Raw genomic sequence first — 16466 nt, 5'->3', positions numbered from 1 at the left:
TTGAAAGACCAGCAGGATCTTGCTTTCTGTTCAGAACTGTGGATGTGATTCTAGTTGTCCTTCCTCACAGTAAAATGACTGCAGATTCTAGGTCCTTCATCAGTCGCAGGGTAATTACTGTGTGCGATTGTGTGAAAATGCCCTTTGGTCTATCAGAAGTGTCACTACGACCTTAAGGTTCTATTCCCCTCACAGTGTTGATGGTCAAAGAGCCAATTGTCCCTTTAATCCCTTGGCAAATAAGGCATAATATTAAGTCCTTGGGAACCTGGCTATAGTTATAGGGAGAATTAAACAAAAAAACATAAATAGACTTACGAAACGAATATGTCTTTCAGTATTCACATTAGATGTCATTTTATTCTAGTCAATAGAATTATGAGCTATATTGTTTCTCAACATGTATGATCATGGTCTCTCTGATACCAGAAATAAGTAAAAGTTTTAGGAAAATTAAGCTCCCTTGGTTGAAATATAACAGCAGTTATTAGTTACATATATTTCCTAATGGTATTTAAAAATATAGTGTGCCATAATAAAATATGTTGTTTTGAAATATTTGACTATCATTTTTCATTGAGTATAAATATTAGCTAAACATAGAAAAGAATAAGAGTAGGCATCTTTTGAATATGAAGGTTTTGGTTTTGAGAGTTTATCTCTTCTTTCAGCTGCCTTTTGTACTCAGCTTAATGACCCATAGCTGTAATTTTACTTTTGAGAAATTGCTAAACTAAGCTTGAGGAAAAAGCTGAGCTGCCTATCAGAACAGAAGTTATTACTACATTGTTTTGGAATATATTAGGATTTTGTAAAATGCCTGTCTTAGCACAAAAGTCACAGTAACTGATTCAAAATAATTTTTTGTTTGAAGTCTTCTGTGAGGTAATATTTGAGAGAAATAACACCAAGCCAAATGTGATCCATAAATTCTCAATGACTGGTTGGTGTGAATATGGAATGAAGTGATAAAAATATGCTAAATATGCGAAAGGGTAATTATCCAAAATACAAGTTAAATGATCATTATATTGATTCTACATGTTCTTAACCAATTTGGCATAACTATAGTTTCAAGAGATTCTCTTTAATGCCAAAAAGATATACCAGATTTAGAATATAATTGGTAACACAGTCATATAAAAAGCAGGGAAGCAGAGCCTGTTACAGGAACTTTTCTGAGCACACACTACTCTGATTAACTCAGAGTACCTCCTGTTCATGCCATTTGTGGATATAGTTGGCAGTATCTGTAAGTTTATTGGGAGGAACGTCAATGATGTGATATCAGTTTCATTCTCAGTCTGTAGCCTCAGGCTCTCTTAACATGGAGAGGAATGGCTGCTATGTTTTCAACCAAATAAGACCTCTATAAGATGTTTGCCAAAGAAAGCATCTCTTCTCCTTTTGGCAGGCCTTGGAAGACAATGTGTCCCTGGATGAGATTATGAAGCTCACATCCATTGACAAGTGGTTTTTGTATAAGATGCGTGACATTTTAAGCATGGAAAAGACACTAAAAGGGCTCAACAGGTAAGGCACTTGTGCTCTGATTCACTCCAGGTATCTGCTGTGCAGTTTTGTCTTCCTCTTACCCTTACACATTTGGCCAAAATTCTGCTTCAATGAAGTAAATAGTGCCAATGCTGCAAAGCAATAGCCATAACCAGAAGAAATGGCAGCTTTTAGACGTTTACCTTTTTAAAGGCATCTATTAATAATTTTAATTGTCTTCTACCCCTGCCCTACCCTTGACATGAAACATAGTGATGTTTTTATTAGGTCTTCTGAATTTACAAAAATTGGTGTACATTTATGGATTGATGTGCTATTTAATTACCAGACATTACCTAGATTTAAATTTTATTAATCAATAATGAAATGAATACTATTTCTGTTTTCTATACATTTTCCAAGTTCTGAAGTCTATTCTTCTCTTTTAATATCAACCTACGTATTGCTGTGTATTGATGAGCAAACATATTCCTCTTGCACTCTACTGATATTTTTAACACTGGGACATCCAGTTCAGCATACAAATAAGCCACATTCAAATTTTTGTTAATAGACCCTTTACCTCTCACTAATTTGCATTTTTATCTCCTTTATGGCCAATTATTTTAAAAATTTTATTTCATGTTCAGAACATTCCTATAATGTCAGTGTTTTAAAATCTACTTTTTTCTATTTTCTGAGAAGATCGTTTGTTGAGGCAGCTCAGGCATATGAAGTCACAGATAGGTTTTAAACTTGGATCTGTGATAACAGGAACATGTATTACCAGTTTAAGAAAGACAGTGTATTTCTCTTTAGCTTCTCCTCTTTAAGAGGGCTTTGAAATACACTACTACTGGAAAGAAATCTCACCTACAAGCCTAGGCACATGTTTAGAGAGGGAAAAATTTTGTTTGCAGAAATTATTCTCAAATGATTTTAGTAAATGTAGAAAAATTAATTGCTTAAAATGTTGCAAACAGTGGAAGCTCTCAATGACTGGATTTCTCGACTATTTAGAAACTGCAACATATAATTGGGTTACTGGGTTTACTTAATCAAAATGTACACAAACTGGGCACTTGCTTCTCTTTTTGATCAGAAGGAAGTTCTTTTTCATCTATTCAACAATCACCCACAACAAATGCTTGGTTTTGAAAATGGGGGACTCCAATCTGCCAAAACTGAAACTAGCTGTAGTTGCTTGTAAGTCATCCTTTGTAGTGATCATATAAAATGAACAGTAGATAGAAGTTAAGAATCGAGCCTATACATTCGTCTTAGAATTTTGCTGACTTGAGGTTTCCTTTCTTGGTTTATGATGCCAGCAGAACTTCTATGTTGAATTATAGTCTGTTCCACTGTTTTCAGTTTCAGACAACTGATTTCAAATGCCTGTGAAACCATTCCAATTAAACCACATGAGGGTGCTAGAAACTTACAGTATGCCAACCGTAGCAGTGGAGGAGTCCTGGGGTGAAAAACAGCAGATGTTATTGTGATTTAAATTTCCACTTGATATACATTCTGATTTTTGGACAAATTCAATGTTTTAATTGAATAGTTTTTGTTACAAACAGAAGGCAGGTTGAAATTCTAACTAAGCAGAAATAAGTGTATATTGATAGTGAAAAAGCTGTTTGGAGGATTATTAGAACGACTCACAGTCGTAGATCACTTACAACATCGTTCTGACTTCAACATTTCATTGCATTTTTTGTTGTTAATTTGACATTTTAAAATAAAGTCTCCATTTTCTGGCATAAGTATAATTGTAAATAGAGATTTTTCTATTGTTCATAATCATCTACAATAAAAATTTTTTATATACAACTTAATAATTTAAAAGATTCTAAAACATAATACTTAACAATTGTCTCTTGCTTCAAGACCTCAACAGAGGATTTATGGTGTTAGTAAACCTAAACTCTGAACTTATTATTATCTGATGGACACTTTACGTCCTTTTTTTTTTGAGTATCTTAGATGCACACATAGCAATTCAATAATGACTGTTATTTAGAGGTGTTGGATAAATAGAATAAGAACAGATGGCTACTGAAGCTCCCTGTCTCAGTCATTCTGTGGCACATTGGGATCTGAAGTTGAAAGGATATTGCAACTGATGGTGGGTGAGTGCAGGACTTACATGTGTTTGTTTGTTTGGTTTTGCCCTATTTTGATTATCTTCATGATTAGCCTGGATTATGACATCTTCTGCTTTTTATCAGCCTCTAAATATCCAGAGAGGCTTGGTCATCAAGGCATTACTGCTCCAACAGTAATAGCTATCTAATATAACAGTTGGCATTATATGGTTGGGTTATATATTGGAGGAAGGTTAAGGTCAGCTCGTTCTTTTTTATCTGTGATTTGTTTCAAAATTTCAACTGCTCCCACGTTCGAAAGGCTGACTTTAGATGTAGACCCAGGAAGTAGCTATTTATTTGGTCTGATTTGGGCCGACCCCCAAATTCTCTTGCCTTAGCATGTCTCTGGTACCAATGTGCCCAGGTCCCTTTGCAATTTTCTTATAAGTCCCTGGGAAAATGGGCAGTGGGGATCTTAATTAGGAGAAAGGAGAAACTTAAAAGAGAGGATAAAGTGTAGAATGCTAGACGTGGGTTAAGTTTCACCTGGTTCATTCCTGTGCGCTGGAAGGAGCACAGGCTATAGAGCCAGTCAGATATGTGGGTGCACAGTATTACCAACTGCAGCATCATGGGCACGTCACCTCCCTCACTTCTCCAACCTCACGTGCTTCCTGCTAATGTCTCCTTTATAGTTTTGTTGTGGAGTTTAAATGATATAAATGCAAAGGACCCTTGGCACATGATGAGTGTCCAAGAAAGTTTTCTCTTATTCCCCCTGAAAATGAAAGTGCTACTTGTTATACTGATATATGCATTTTAAGACTCATTTTCAGAGTCACGATTTGCATTTGCATATATATTTTGCAATGTATCATTTCTTAATTTTCTTTATGATGCATTGTCACTTATTTTAATACCAGACCTATTTTTTTAAAATAAGAAAGCAATGATAGCTAGTGATACAAATGCCATTCTTATCAAAAGATCAATAGCACTCCGTTATAATAATGAACAAAAATTCCCACTTTACAGTTGTTAATCATGCTAAAATTCTTCTAAAATGCAATAAATACATTCACTAGCAGAAGATGAGAATAGCACTTAGATTAATGGCAGTCTATTACTTGTATTTATATATAGTCACCTGAAATGAAATCCAGAATTTGACTTCCAAATAGAATATACCCACGTATTAGGTGTATATGTGAATGTCCATAGACTGGAGTAGAGAAAAGAAAACAATGATTGTAACAAGGTTAGCATTATGGAAATAATGGATGAGTTTTACATGTCTATGAGAAAGTAGAAATTACAGTTTTCTCACTTCCTTGAAGGGTGGAGATAAACATGTTTCTTGTTGAGGATGAAGTATGAAATCCCAGTCTTCTTCAGGGTGATGGGCCAAGTTAGACAGGTGTTAGAATAATCAACTCAGTATCCGTCAGCATCCCAGCTCTGAGTGCTTGCTTCCATCAGAACTCAGTTTGTTATCTTCAATACATGATCACAGCAATGGCAACCCTCTGGAAACTTCCAGAGCAATAGCCATTCTTACCAACTTAGGTGTTAATCATTATTCAGACAGCTTCAGCAAAGAATTTCTCTTCTATACTTCGGTTCACTGACTTTCTCTTTTTCTTCTTAAACTGTTTATTGCTTCCCGAGGGCATGCTAGGAAAGTTGACTGTCCTAGGCAGTTCCCCAAATTTATAAGCTAGTGTAGTGGAATGAATCGATCTAGAGTGATAACATATTTCACTTTGGATTTCTTTAGGTTTTGAAAAGTTTCTCTTTACTCAATGTGATGTGAGTTGTATCATGGAGGATTCCAATGCCTATTATGCATATGAATTGGGATTCATATGTTTGATCTATTAACCTCACATTACCAGATCACTTTGCAAGTAGTTTAGGAAAATTGAGCTTGTCAGAATTTTCAGTGTAATTGCAACATTTTCAAAAGCTCTCTTCATTGGCCTTCACTACCAAGCTATCCAGACTTTACTGTATCTCTTTTCCCCATACTCACTCATCTTACCAACATTGACTCTTTTACACATAATGCTCCTCCCATATAACATTTTCACTAGAAGAAAAATGCATTTATTTTGATCTATTGAAAATTACAGAAGTCTTACCTGTAATCCTTTCCTCCATTAGTCCATAGACAGATTCAATTCTAGTCACAGAAATAAAACTGGATTGGAGGACAGAAGCACAGGTAGTATAAGTTAAACAGATAAATATGTCAAATGTCTTTATCAGCTAGGTTCTCTTGATATAGCTGGTTCTCTAAAGTAAAAAAAGAATGGATAATCGAGCTCTATGTGTTAATACAGAAACTTGAATTTTGATTCCATCAAACGCCTTCCAGGTGTAAGATAATGATCAACGAATTTATTGACTACATATCAGGCACTGTTCTAATTGCATTATTTCATTTAATCCTTACCACAACCTAAGAAAGTCAGTAATTATCCCAATTTTATAGGTAGTAAACTGAGGTTCTGAGATATTTAGCAATGTCCTTGATATCACATGCTAATAAATGACAGAATTGAGATCAAACCTGAGCAGGACTCCGGAGCCTAGGATGTTTTATATTTAAACCCTATACACATGCGCGCGCACACACACACACACACACACACACACATATATATGTATATATATATATTTAGGGATGTGGAAAGGTGGAAAGGTGAATTATATAACATCTGGAGGAAATCAGACTACATGTAGTAGACACTTCCATCATAGTGACAGTATTTAATAAAGCGATGATAGTCCCGTCATCATAGAACTAGCACATTTGATAAAGGTTTCAACAATATTAGTAATAAATAGATAAGCACAGGTACAAAAATATCACAGTTGAACCCCTTTCACTATAAGTAAGGAAGTTAGTCAACTGTAGTAAATCTTCTTTGTGGGCAAGAACTGTTTAAAGACACTACACCCCAAACCTTTTTATTTATAATATCAAGTTGGATTAACAATTTTAGATTGAAAGACAGTCATGATACTTAAAAAAAATACCAACCTGAATATGCAAGAAAAAATGTGAATATGCTAATTACCAGCTTTGAGCACCTGCCTATCTTCTGCCTATAACTCTTTTTTACATTTTTTTTCTTTATTTTAATTTTTAGTTTCTTTTGCTATTTCTGACTGACGTGTGTAGCTGAAGAACTTTATTATACCTGCCTAAGTCGTATAATTTTGCTCTTTTACTGACTGGAACTAAGTTGAATTAAGTTTTGAATCCTTCTTTCAGTGATTAGCTTAAAGAAGGCAGCCATCCACTGCTTGTGCTGTACCATGTTAAATCACCAAATGGAAAGTTTCCACCCGTTATGATGACTGCTTGTTCTTTTGCATTTCATTCAATTTGGGCAATTTTCCCAGTATGGTCCATTTTGCTCTCTGGTGTCTTTTCTTTTTTTTTTTTGCACAATGCTGCTATTTATGTTAGCAACATAATGCTTGACTGTTTAAAAGGACTCTGTTTTCATCCATTTTAGATGTTCAAAAGTAGGGGATATGACCACTGTGATACAGTTTACACCATATATGTGGCTAAGTTTGGGGGTACCATATATGCGGCTAAGTTTTGGATTTATTTCTCTATTAATGATTGATATAAATTTAATTTACTATGGATTAATATGCAAGTTATTCAGAAATTGCTTTTGTCCACTATTCTGTAGGCTCATATGTTATTTTTTTTAACTTTTAATTCTGATAATATTAATATTAATATTCTCTTCCCCCTTCACTGCCACTTATTGCTACAATGTAGTAAAAAAAGAGGAAAGTGTGCTTTTGAAGGGCCTAATTTTCATCTGAACATCACTATGTTCAATGTGATAAACTACATCCATTGGTGAGTGCTGAAAAGTCATAGGTGTGCCTATAGCTTAGGAAAACAATCTGGGGCAAGCCTGGTGAGTTCCACTTGGGCATTCAAGTGCTAAATTGAGCTCAGTAAAGTTGGCCATTTCCCTGCAGCCACAAACTTCTGGCAGATGTAATAACGCAGGTGTCACCTTAGCTGGAACACTCTCTTTGAATGTCCTCTCCTACACACGTTAGTTTCTATTGACTTTTTATTTAACTTGTTCAGGAGGCGTGGCAAAACCAGACAAGAACGTTTTGTGCTTGTATTTGATTGAAGTTTTCTAGGGAAAAGTGTCACCTAAAAGTCATTAAAACTTAGGCATAACTACTATGTATACAACAGATAACTAATGAGAACCTATTGTTTAGCACAGGGAACTCTACTCAATAATCTGTGGTAACCTAACTGGAAGGAAACCAAGAAAGGGTGGATATATGTATATGTATAGCTGATTCACTTTGCTGTACAGCAGAAACTAACACAACACTGTAAAGCAGCTATACGCCAATAAAAATTTAAAAAAAAACCAAAACTTAAGCTTAAGACAGAGAAGGATCAGTACTTTACTTTCTAATGATAATTTATACTTTTTGGTAGAAAAAATTAACAGTAATCATTTAGCCTTAAAGGGTATTTAATATAGAAGCAATTTAGAGAAAAATATACATTTCACTATATATAATGTATAATCACGTTATAATTTTTATGATCCTTTACTATGATATATGCTTGTGATACCATTTGTTGTTTTCTCCACCCCAGTCTGTGGACCTTCATATATATATATGAACATATATATATATATATATATATATATATATATACACACATACATACATACATACACACACACACTAATGTATGTATATGTGTGTGTATATATATATACACACTAAGTGTTTGGGTGTTTATTATTTTGAATGTAGAATGAGAGTAGAGATGGTTGGACACTTTAGTGGAACCCATTGATCTGATTTGCAGAAAATAGGTTATGTCCTCTGACTTCACTATCAACTCACACTATATTTCTAAGTCTCAGTTTTACCCTAGTTTAAAAAATATATATTCTCTTATTTTACTAGTTAGCCATGCTTCTAAGCTGAATATATATTATGTATAAAGTAATTGACTCTAAAGGAAAACAATTTTATTAGTTACTACATATTAGTATCCTATGGTTTGTCTTCATGCCCTAAACCATTTATCTAATAAACCTCTTCACGAATACTAAATATTGGACCTTACATAAAAAGGTTAGTTTTTCTTCTGGAAAAGAGGAACATTACTGTGGGAACTTCCATGCCCGTGAACTAATGCCAAAAATACATTTTATTTTTAATTTGTTTTTATGTTCCATGTGATATTTTAGGCGATGTCACAGATTTGACAAGCCTCTATTAATTTTTCTAACTAATAATTTATTATATCAGGTATATTGTGAATAAAATTTTACATCAAATATTTAATGTTCTGAGAACCCTCATTGAATTAATTATTTAAACATTGCTTTCATAGTTTTGACAAATAACTTTGCATTTTGAAAGAGTGAGAGAGAACTTGAGTCTGGCATGGGCAAGATGCATGTTTCACCTAAAATGTTTTCAGAGTGATGTTCACATCATTCATAAAGTAAATATTATATATTTTCTGCTTATTGATTCTTATATGTTCGATAGTTCCAAAAATCTTAAGTTGGTTTAAAATAACATATACTCATAATTTGTAGTATGTATGTATCTATTAATAGCCAGGATTTAATAGATTATCCGTATGTCAACATCTGTGATCTCAGCATGATAGGTTATTTACTTGATAACATTTCTCTTTATTAGGAGCTGTTATTAGACCAAATCGTATTGTTAGTTGCCTTCAATGGGTTTGTAATCTATTTTTAAAGATTTGTATATGCTTAGGTATACATAAGACAGGATGCTTTTAATGGACCAAGAAGCTCTAAGATCTTTGTGTACTAAGTTATCTCATATAAGTCACAGTTTAAGAGTTCTTAGAAGGTATGCAACCCTACCCCATATTTTATAAACAAGACAGTGACTCAGAACATTTAAATAAATTTTTCAAGATTTCAGGGGAAGTGCACACGGAAGCCACGATCTGAGTTCAGGACTTTTGGAATCCAAGGATAGCATCTTTCCTTCAATATATCTCTATGCCATGGGAACCAAGGGAAGAGAGAATTATAAATAAATAAATAGGAATACACTGTCAACAATATGTCATGGTTTAGGGAGAGCAGAGAGGGAGAGAATTGAGCAAGTCCACCAAATTTGTTGATGGGGAGGAAAGAGTAGGAGCTAGACTAAAAGGACCAAATGTGCAATGAGAAAGAAGTAGGTAAATGGATGAATTGTACTCAGGAAGTGACAAATCGTGTTTGCTATTATTTTGTTATATTTATGCTGTTTTTCATAAAAATGAGAATCTTCCTATAAGGAAATTAAGGCTGTGAACAGAAATTAAAGTGAATACTCTCTACCTATTTGCTCAATGTACGTTATAGTTGGAGCCACACAATTTCGCTCATTGTTCTGTAATTACTACATACTAGGAGGATGCTCCAATTAATCTGTAAATTCCATTAGGGCAAATTTCAAATACCATGTCTTAATATACTTTTATTATAAGATTTTCTTAAAAGCTTTTGCTGATTTGTGTGAATGAAGAATGGACTTCACCATTCTAAAAAATAGTGTCAGTTCTGAAACAGATAAGAATGATTTTCAGTTCTTTATATACTATATATTTTCTTGGAAATTGACCTTGCATAGAGTAAAATCTCAATAATATTTGTATGATAATATTCACATTAAATAAATAAAAAATATTTTTGGTAGAAAGTGAAAATCAGAATTTTTCAGTCATGCCAAAGAAGGGAGATTGGAGTGGAGGAAAATATATTACAATTCCTGGTTGCTCAAGGGACCCACAAAATTATTAATTGGAAAATGTGTAGTCCAAAATATAAAATCTGGGGACTTTCTAGTTGTTAAGACTCTGTGTTTCCAATGCAGGGGACATGGGTTCGATCCCTGGTCGGGGAAATAAGGTCTCACATGCTGCACAGTGTGGCCAAAAAATAAAATAAAATAAACAGAATATAAACTCTGTCTTGGAAGACACTGGAAATCAGCATCTCTAGGTTTTCATTATTTAAGTGACTATATATTTACTAATTAGCTAGGAAGTCTCTGAATGACTTTTCTAATAAAAGGGGATATATCTAATTGTTTTTTACAGTCAAATAGAAATTATATATACTGGGAGCACTATAATACTTACATGGACATTGTAAACTCTATTTCCTGTTGAGAACAAGCCAAAATTTACACAGTTTGTTTGTTTTTTGTCTGTGCCATGGTACCCCGACCAGGGATCAAACCCACACCCCCTGCAGTGGAAGTTCAGTCTTAACCGCTGGACCACCAGGGAAGTCCCTACCTAGTTTTGATTTTAAAAGTTATCTAAGTTTTCAAAATTGCAAATTTCTAGAAAACTTTTTATGAGAAATATTCATAAATATGTACAATGGTAGTGCAGGCTCTGATTTAATTAACCAGCAAAGAAGATTAAGGTGAAAAATATATAATCATAACACTTATGATACAGAGATTTGTATTTCTCTGGTGACCTTAAGGTGAATTTCTGTTACAATACAGGTGGAAAATACTCACTATTCTATCTTTGTAGGTGGTGAAACTGAGTCACACAGAGGTGTGTGTCATATTTTATGTCACACCAGTCAGAGGAAAGCAAGAAATCTAGCCCAGGGCTTCTGCCTTCAGTTCTAGTCGCTAACCCTTTTCAAAAGCTTCTTTGTAGAGATATGACTTTTAAATCAGACAGCTGGAGATCAGCTCCTCCTTAGCTGTCAAGTTGTGAGCTGCGTGTTTCCCTGCCTGAATTGTTGACCCCACTTAGAGCAGAAGCCTCGTAAGAGATGTGCCCTTCTCTAAACCCTTGTGAGGAAAACGCGGGGGCCTGGAAAGCAGAAAGCCTTGGTGAGTCACCTTTAAGAGTACATTGTAAACAGAATTTTCAAGAGAATGGAGAGCTAGCGTAAGGATTTTCTTTTTAAATTTTTCTGTATTTATGTGACAGTATATATACATGTGTGTATATATGCACACATACATACATGTACATATATTTTTTTCTTTAAATAAAATGTAAATGCCTTACTTCCATGTTAATGCGGGTGTGAGTTAAAAGCTCCTGAAGTGTACAATGGAAATTAAATGTAGACAAAATAGTCTGCCTGAGCTATAATTACAGATGCTAGGTAATCACTCACTGGCCCTCAGGATTTTTCACCTTCTCATTCATACCTGAGATGCCTTTATGGGCGCATAACCTCCGCTAGTGCCCTGGGAGCTAAAGTGGGTGATGCGTATCTCGAGGAGTGAGGCAGTGGCCTTGCCTCCCTGACTTAAGATTCGGTCAGTGATATTGGCCCATCTCGGGTTGAAGTAGGCAGTTAGGCACTATTTGCCTATGTAAATATAGTAATGATAACATAATGGCCATCACATGGTTATGTTGATATTGCCCATACTGCCTCATACCCTACCTACCACCTATCTTTAGCAGATGGTCTGGTTTAATTGACCATACTTAGCTCTAGGTAACTTGAAGAGGGAGCTACTCACTCGGTTCTTGAGTATATAGTTTTTAGTATGAAACAGATGAGAATTTTTGCTATCTGGGTATTATATGTCTTCTTCTGAAAAACCCTCAGTGATAAAGATTTTTGACTTCCATGTACATAGTAATCCTCAAATTATCATAGATCTAGTGTGACATGTCACCAGGAATCTAATTCTAGAATTTTTCTACATCTACATTTTTCTACATTTAATTCTACAATTTTTCTAGAAATGGCTTCTTATTTTTCCCCTTTCTAGAAAAGGCTTACATTTTCTCATTTAAGAACTAGAAAAATTTGATGAAAAATTATTTCTACACAAGTTACATTTAGCAAGAAAAAAAAATCTATGCAGTAGTTATCAGTAGATAGGCTTCACTTAAGTAAATAATTTTAATAAGATTCTAAGTAATAGTTTCTAAAAGTCAAAGAAAGTTACACATTTGTTATATATTTGTTGCTTGGACAACATATGTGGTATTTGGAAAACTACTCTGTGGAAACGTGACTTGCTTTAAACAAAGATGATGGAGAAGTTTTAAAATATAGGACTTCCAAATAAACTTATTGTGACATCAAAGAATGCTCATTCAGTGTCAGTTTTCTACTGGGGCCTTATACAATATTTCTTTTTATCCACTGGATTTAAATTCTGGAGGTATAACAAACCTATATTCATGGGAAGATCCAGGATTTTGCTTACTGAATACATCCTCTTAAGTTTTGAAAAAGAATACACTGAGTGTATTTTAAATTATAAATACATTTTCTAAGCAGAAATAACAGAAGCAATATTCCATAGTATAGACTTTGCCTTTTAGCTCAGTCTGATCAGGTGAAAGCTATTTTCTTAGTAGAAGCCTGCTCTTTTGAATGTAGCAGAACACTTTTTTATATACTAATGGACAAGTCTTATTACTGTGATTAGGTGGTTTCCATTTGTTTTTCATTGTTAGCAATCAAGGGCAGAGAAAGAGAGTCACAGCATTCTCAACTAGAGATCACTGAGATACAAAATGTGATTTATTAAGGATCAAAAATTAGGATTAACCTAACCTGTATTAGGTTATTTCCCTCATTTTCATGACTTGGTATTCGTAGAATATAATTATGATGTTATAATCATCATATATTAATGATGTATATAAATGAGCTTACCAGATTAAAAGTTATATAACAATATTTCTGGGTTATTGGGATCACTAAAGATTGGTTACAAATGAACATAGGATTCAGGAATTTAAAAATTGCCTACTTAAAAATATCTACTGTATCAATTTCTCATAAGGTTTTCTTCTAGGTTTTGATTTTGTTGTTTGTAATAGCCTTTAAGGCGAAGTATAATTTTAAGTGTGTCATCCCTTGAAAATCAGCACTTGCAATTTTATAGCATTATTGTGATAGTGCTAAGTGAACCCAAATCCTAATAAATGCTTTTCATACTGTCATGGTTTCACATGAACATCGGATCCCTGTTTGTCCCAGACATGAGAGATAAAGATCAAGGTTTTCTTTAACTCTTCCAAAGACCTCATTGCTGTACAGAAATAAGGCATGGTGCTCTCAAAAATTAAGAGAAACTAGTGGTACTTACCCAATTTCCTGGGTTTTATCCTTTGCTTTTCTAAACGCTGCTTCTGCTTTTGAAAAATGTCTTTTTCATTTCTCTCAAGGAAAGAGGTAACAACCTGTCTCCTTGACAGAAAAAATGAGAAGACAACTTCTCCACTTGATTGCGTTATTGTGATTGTGGCATGGTCCTGAACCCTTGAAATGCCAAAAATAATCAGTGAAGCCCTGTAAAACTCAGGGGAGAGGCTGGTGAGGGGTCTTGGAACAGAGCACATACATCTTTCTCAGTTCTCTCTCCTTATTAAAACTGGTGTCATTACTGAACATCAGGCCTAGTGTTTTTCTTAGCTTCTGCCTTTTGGGGGATGTTTTAAAAGAAGATAATAATAAAATTGTAAGCCCATCCCATAATTGTAGGCCAAGTGGAGTGCTCATTTTCACATTAGAATTTGTGCAATCTGGAGGGAAATTTGTTTAGTATTACTTGTGAGTTGGTGGATCAGATAAAAGCCAGTCAAGTGGAAGAGAGGACCGAGTGAAGTACGCGGGCTCCCCTGGTAATTGCGAAGCTGCAGGCGTTCCTCCAGTCAGTTAAGAGATTTCCCCAGCTCCTGTGTGCCAGGTGAAAATTTCCTCATTAAGGGGAATTTATTCCATTTCCTTTTATCATTTATTATTGAAGACTAAGTGTGAGTGGCGGAAGCTTCAGAGATGACAGGGTAGGGTAGAATTTTAAACAACAACAACAAAATCTACATCGGAAGTCGAGGAGAAAGAGAGAGGCTTGTATTGTTTATAAAACGGGGAGAACACATGAGAGACTTCTCGCTGTAGAAGCTGAGCCATCCTGTCTAACCGTTAAAAGGTGATGTCAGAGCGTGTAAACGTCTGATCTTCTATTTTTAAGACGTTTTTCCCCCTCTAAAATTTCAGACTGTCATTTGGTGCTGCTAAGTAGGGAGAAACTGAAGATTATGAAAAGGCCAGGCTCACAGCTATTTGGGTTTCTTTGTTTAATTGTTTAGAATCTGTTATGCAATGATGAACGTGTAACCTTTGAAGAGTTTGCCCTTGAACTCTGAAAGCAAGGAAAGCTGGTAGGGGAAGGAAAATTTGTATACGTAGTATATTTTAGAGGACACGGTTCTGAAATATGGATTTAATGTGTTCATGTTCAAAGGAGTAAAGATAAACATACTAGTATACTCAAATACATATCGAATAACAGAAGGGTAATTTATTTATTATACGTATTTTAACACTGTGTTCTTTAGTGCAATATGTTCCATTCAGCTGAGCACATTTCTCTCTTGGTATAATGCTTCCTCGATTTACAATATAATATAAATGGAGCATTTCCTCTTGAGGATTCTAAAATGGTTTTGAATTACAAATTCAGTGTTTATCTTTCTTTTAGTAATTATTCTGTTTTGAGTTTGTTCCAAATTAAGGTTTTCATTTTCCCTTGAAAAAAATAGAAATATTATAGCCCTGTCCCTAAAACAAGCTTTTACCTAGCTTGATATAAAAAAAAAACCTCACTCTGGTGGGAATTCCTTTTAGCAGACAAAATGGGGGCACCTCAATATGGGCAGATAAAGATGAGAAGCATATATCTAAATCACATTGTTAAATGAGCTTTATGTTCATTTAAGATGATTCATCTTGTATTTGACTCTGAAGAGGTTTAACCTTATCTAAATCACTGGCGCAAAGCTAATGAATCATGTCTTCAAACTGTCTCTTCTCTTATTTTATTATAATGGAACTCAGAATAAAATTTTGTATCAGAACAAGTAGGGAATGAAGTGAATTTTCTTCTGTGTGTAATGACATGCCAGCCAACCTTGTGTTACGCAGAAACAGTGGAGAGAGTGAATGAGGGAAATAATGGAGAGCGGCCACCTACGTCCTGTCTCGGAGTTAGGGGTAACACACAGAATTAGGACCATGATCGACGTGGAAAGAACTCTAACTTGTCTGTGTCTTTGTAACTGCCATGGTGGGTCAGAATCAACATCTCTTTTCTCAGGGAGGAGGATTGCAAAGTGCTTTGCACTATTTCATAAACATGTCTAAAGAGTAGAAATTAATAACCAGAGAAGCCATGAATGAAGTACTGTAGAAGATACATTACTTGGAACTTCATAGGAACATATCTACCCAATATTTGCATTCAAGTTGAAATAGATGAACATGAATATATTCATATGCCATTCCAATTTAATACACCCTAATTTTAAGATGTTTAAATATCATATCATGCTATTGATCTAGTTATTTGAATATCGAGTGAAAGTTAAATCAGTTTTTGGCTCACCAAGAAAATATTCTGAGAATCAGCTTGTGAGCTTAAAACATGCACTTTGTAGGTCTAGCTTGAAGCATCTGTTTTAGAACTCTCACCTGAGCGGGTGCCTATGGAGAAGTAGTTTTCACCCCCATTCTGAAACTCTCATTCATTATTTTGTGTTACTGTTGCTTTTCTCAGCATCCCCTTTAAATAATGAAAACTCTCTGAGGTGGGGATGCTATGAGGAGCAATAATGATTGAGTTAGTCTTAGCTATTTCTTTGCCGTAGAGCTGAGCACAAAATTAATTCACTTTACTTTTGTATGCACAAGGCCAATTCTATCCATCAGCCTTCCTTTTTCTATTTTTTTTAATTTGTTTGTTGGTAAGAGTCCAATTTTATTTGGTGGGTGGAGGAGGAAGACTGTGTATATTTGCTGGAGATGTCTTTAT

The 16466-nt window shown here is 34.6% G+C and overlaps 1 protein-coding gene across 1 annotated transcript in view; it reads left to right on the top strand.

The window, feature by feature from the left end:
• The window catches only part of CPS1 (carbamoyl-phosphate synthase 1), a 142436-nt gene that overhangs the window by 73640 nt on the left and 52330 nt on the right, over positions 1–16466 (top strand). Inside the window, exon 21 of the mRNA XM_082658719.1 lies at positions 1415–1533. Within this exon, the coding sequence (XP_082514845.1) occupies positions 1415–1533 (119 nt within the window). The remainder of the gene's footprint in view (positions 1–1414; positions 1534–16466) is intronic.

Source organism: Grampus griseus, assembly GCF_964374135.1.
Source record: "Grampus griseus genome assembly, chromosome: 7".
Lineage (NCBI taxonomy): Eukaryota > Metazoa > Chordata > Mammalia > Artiodactyla > Delphinidae > Grampus > Grampus griseus.
Note: the sequence above shows the minus strand (reverse complement) of the source record. Positions and strands in the feature narration are given on the sequence as shown.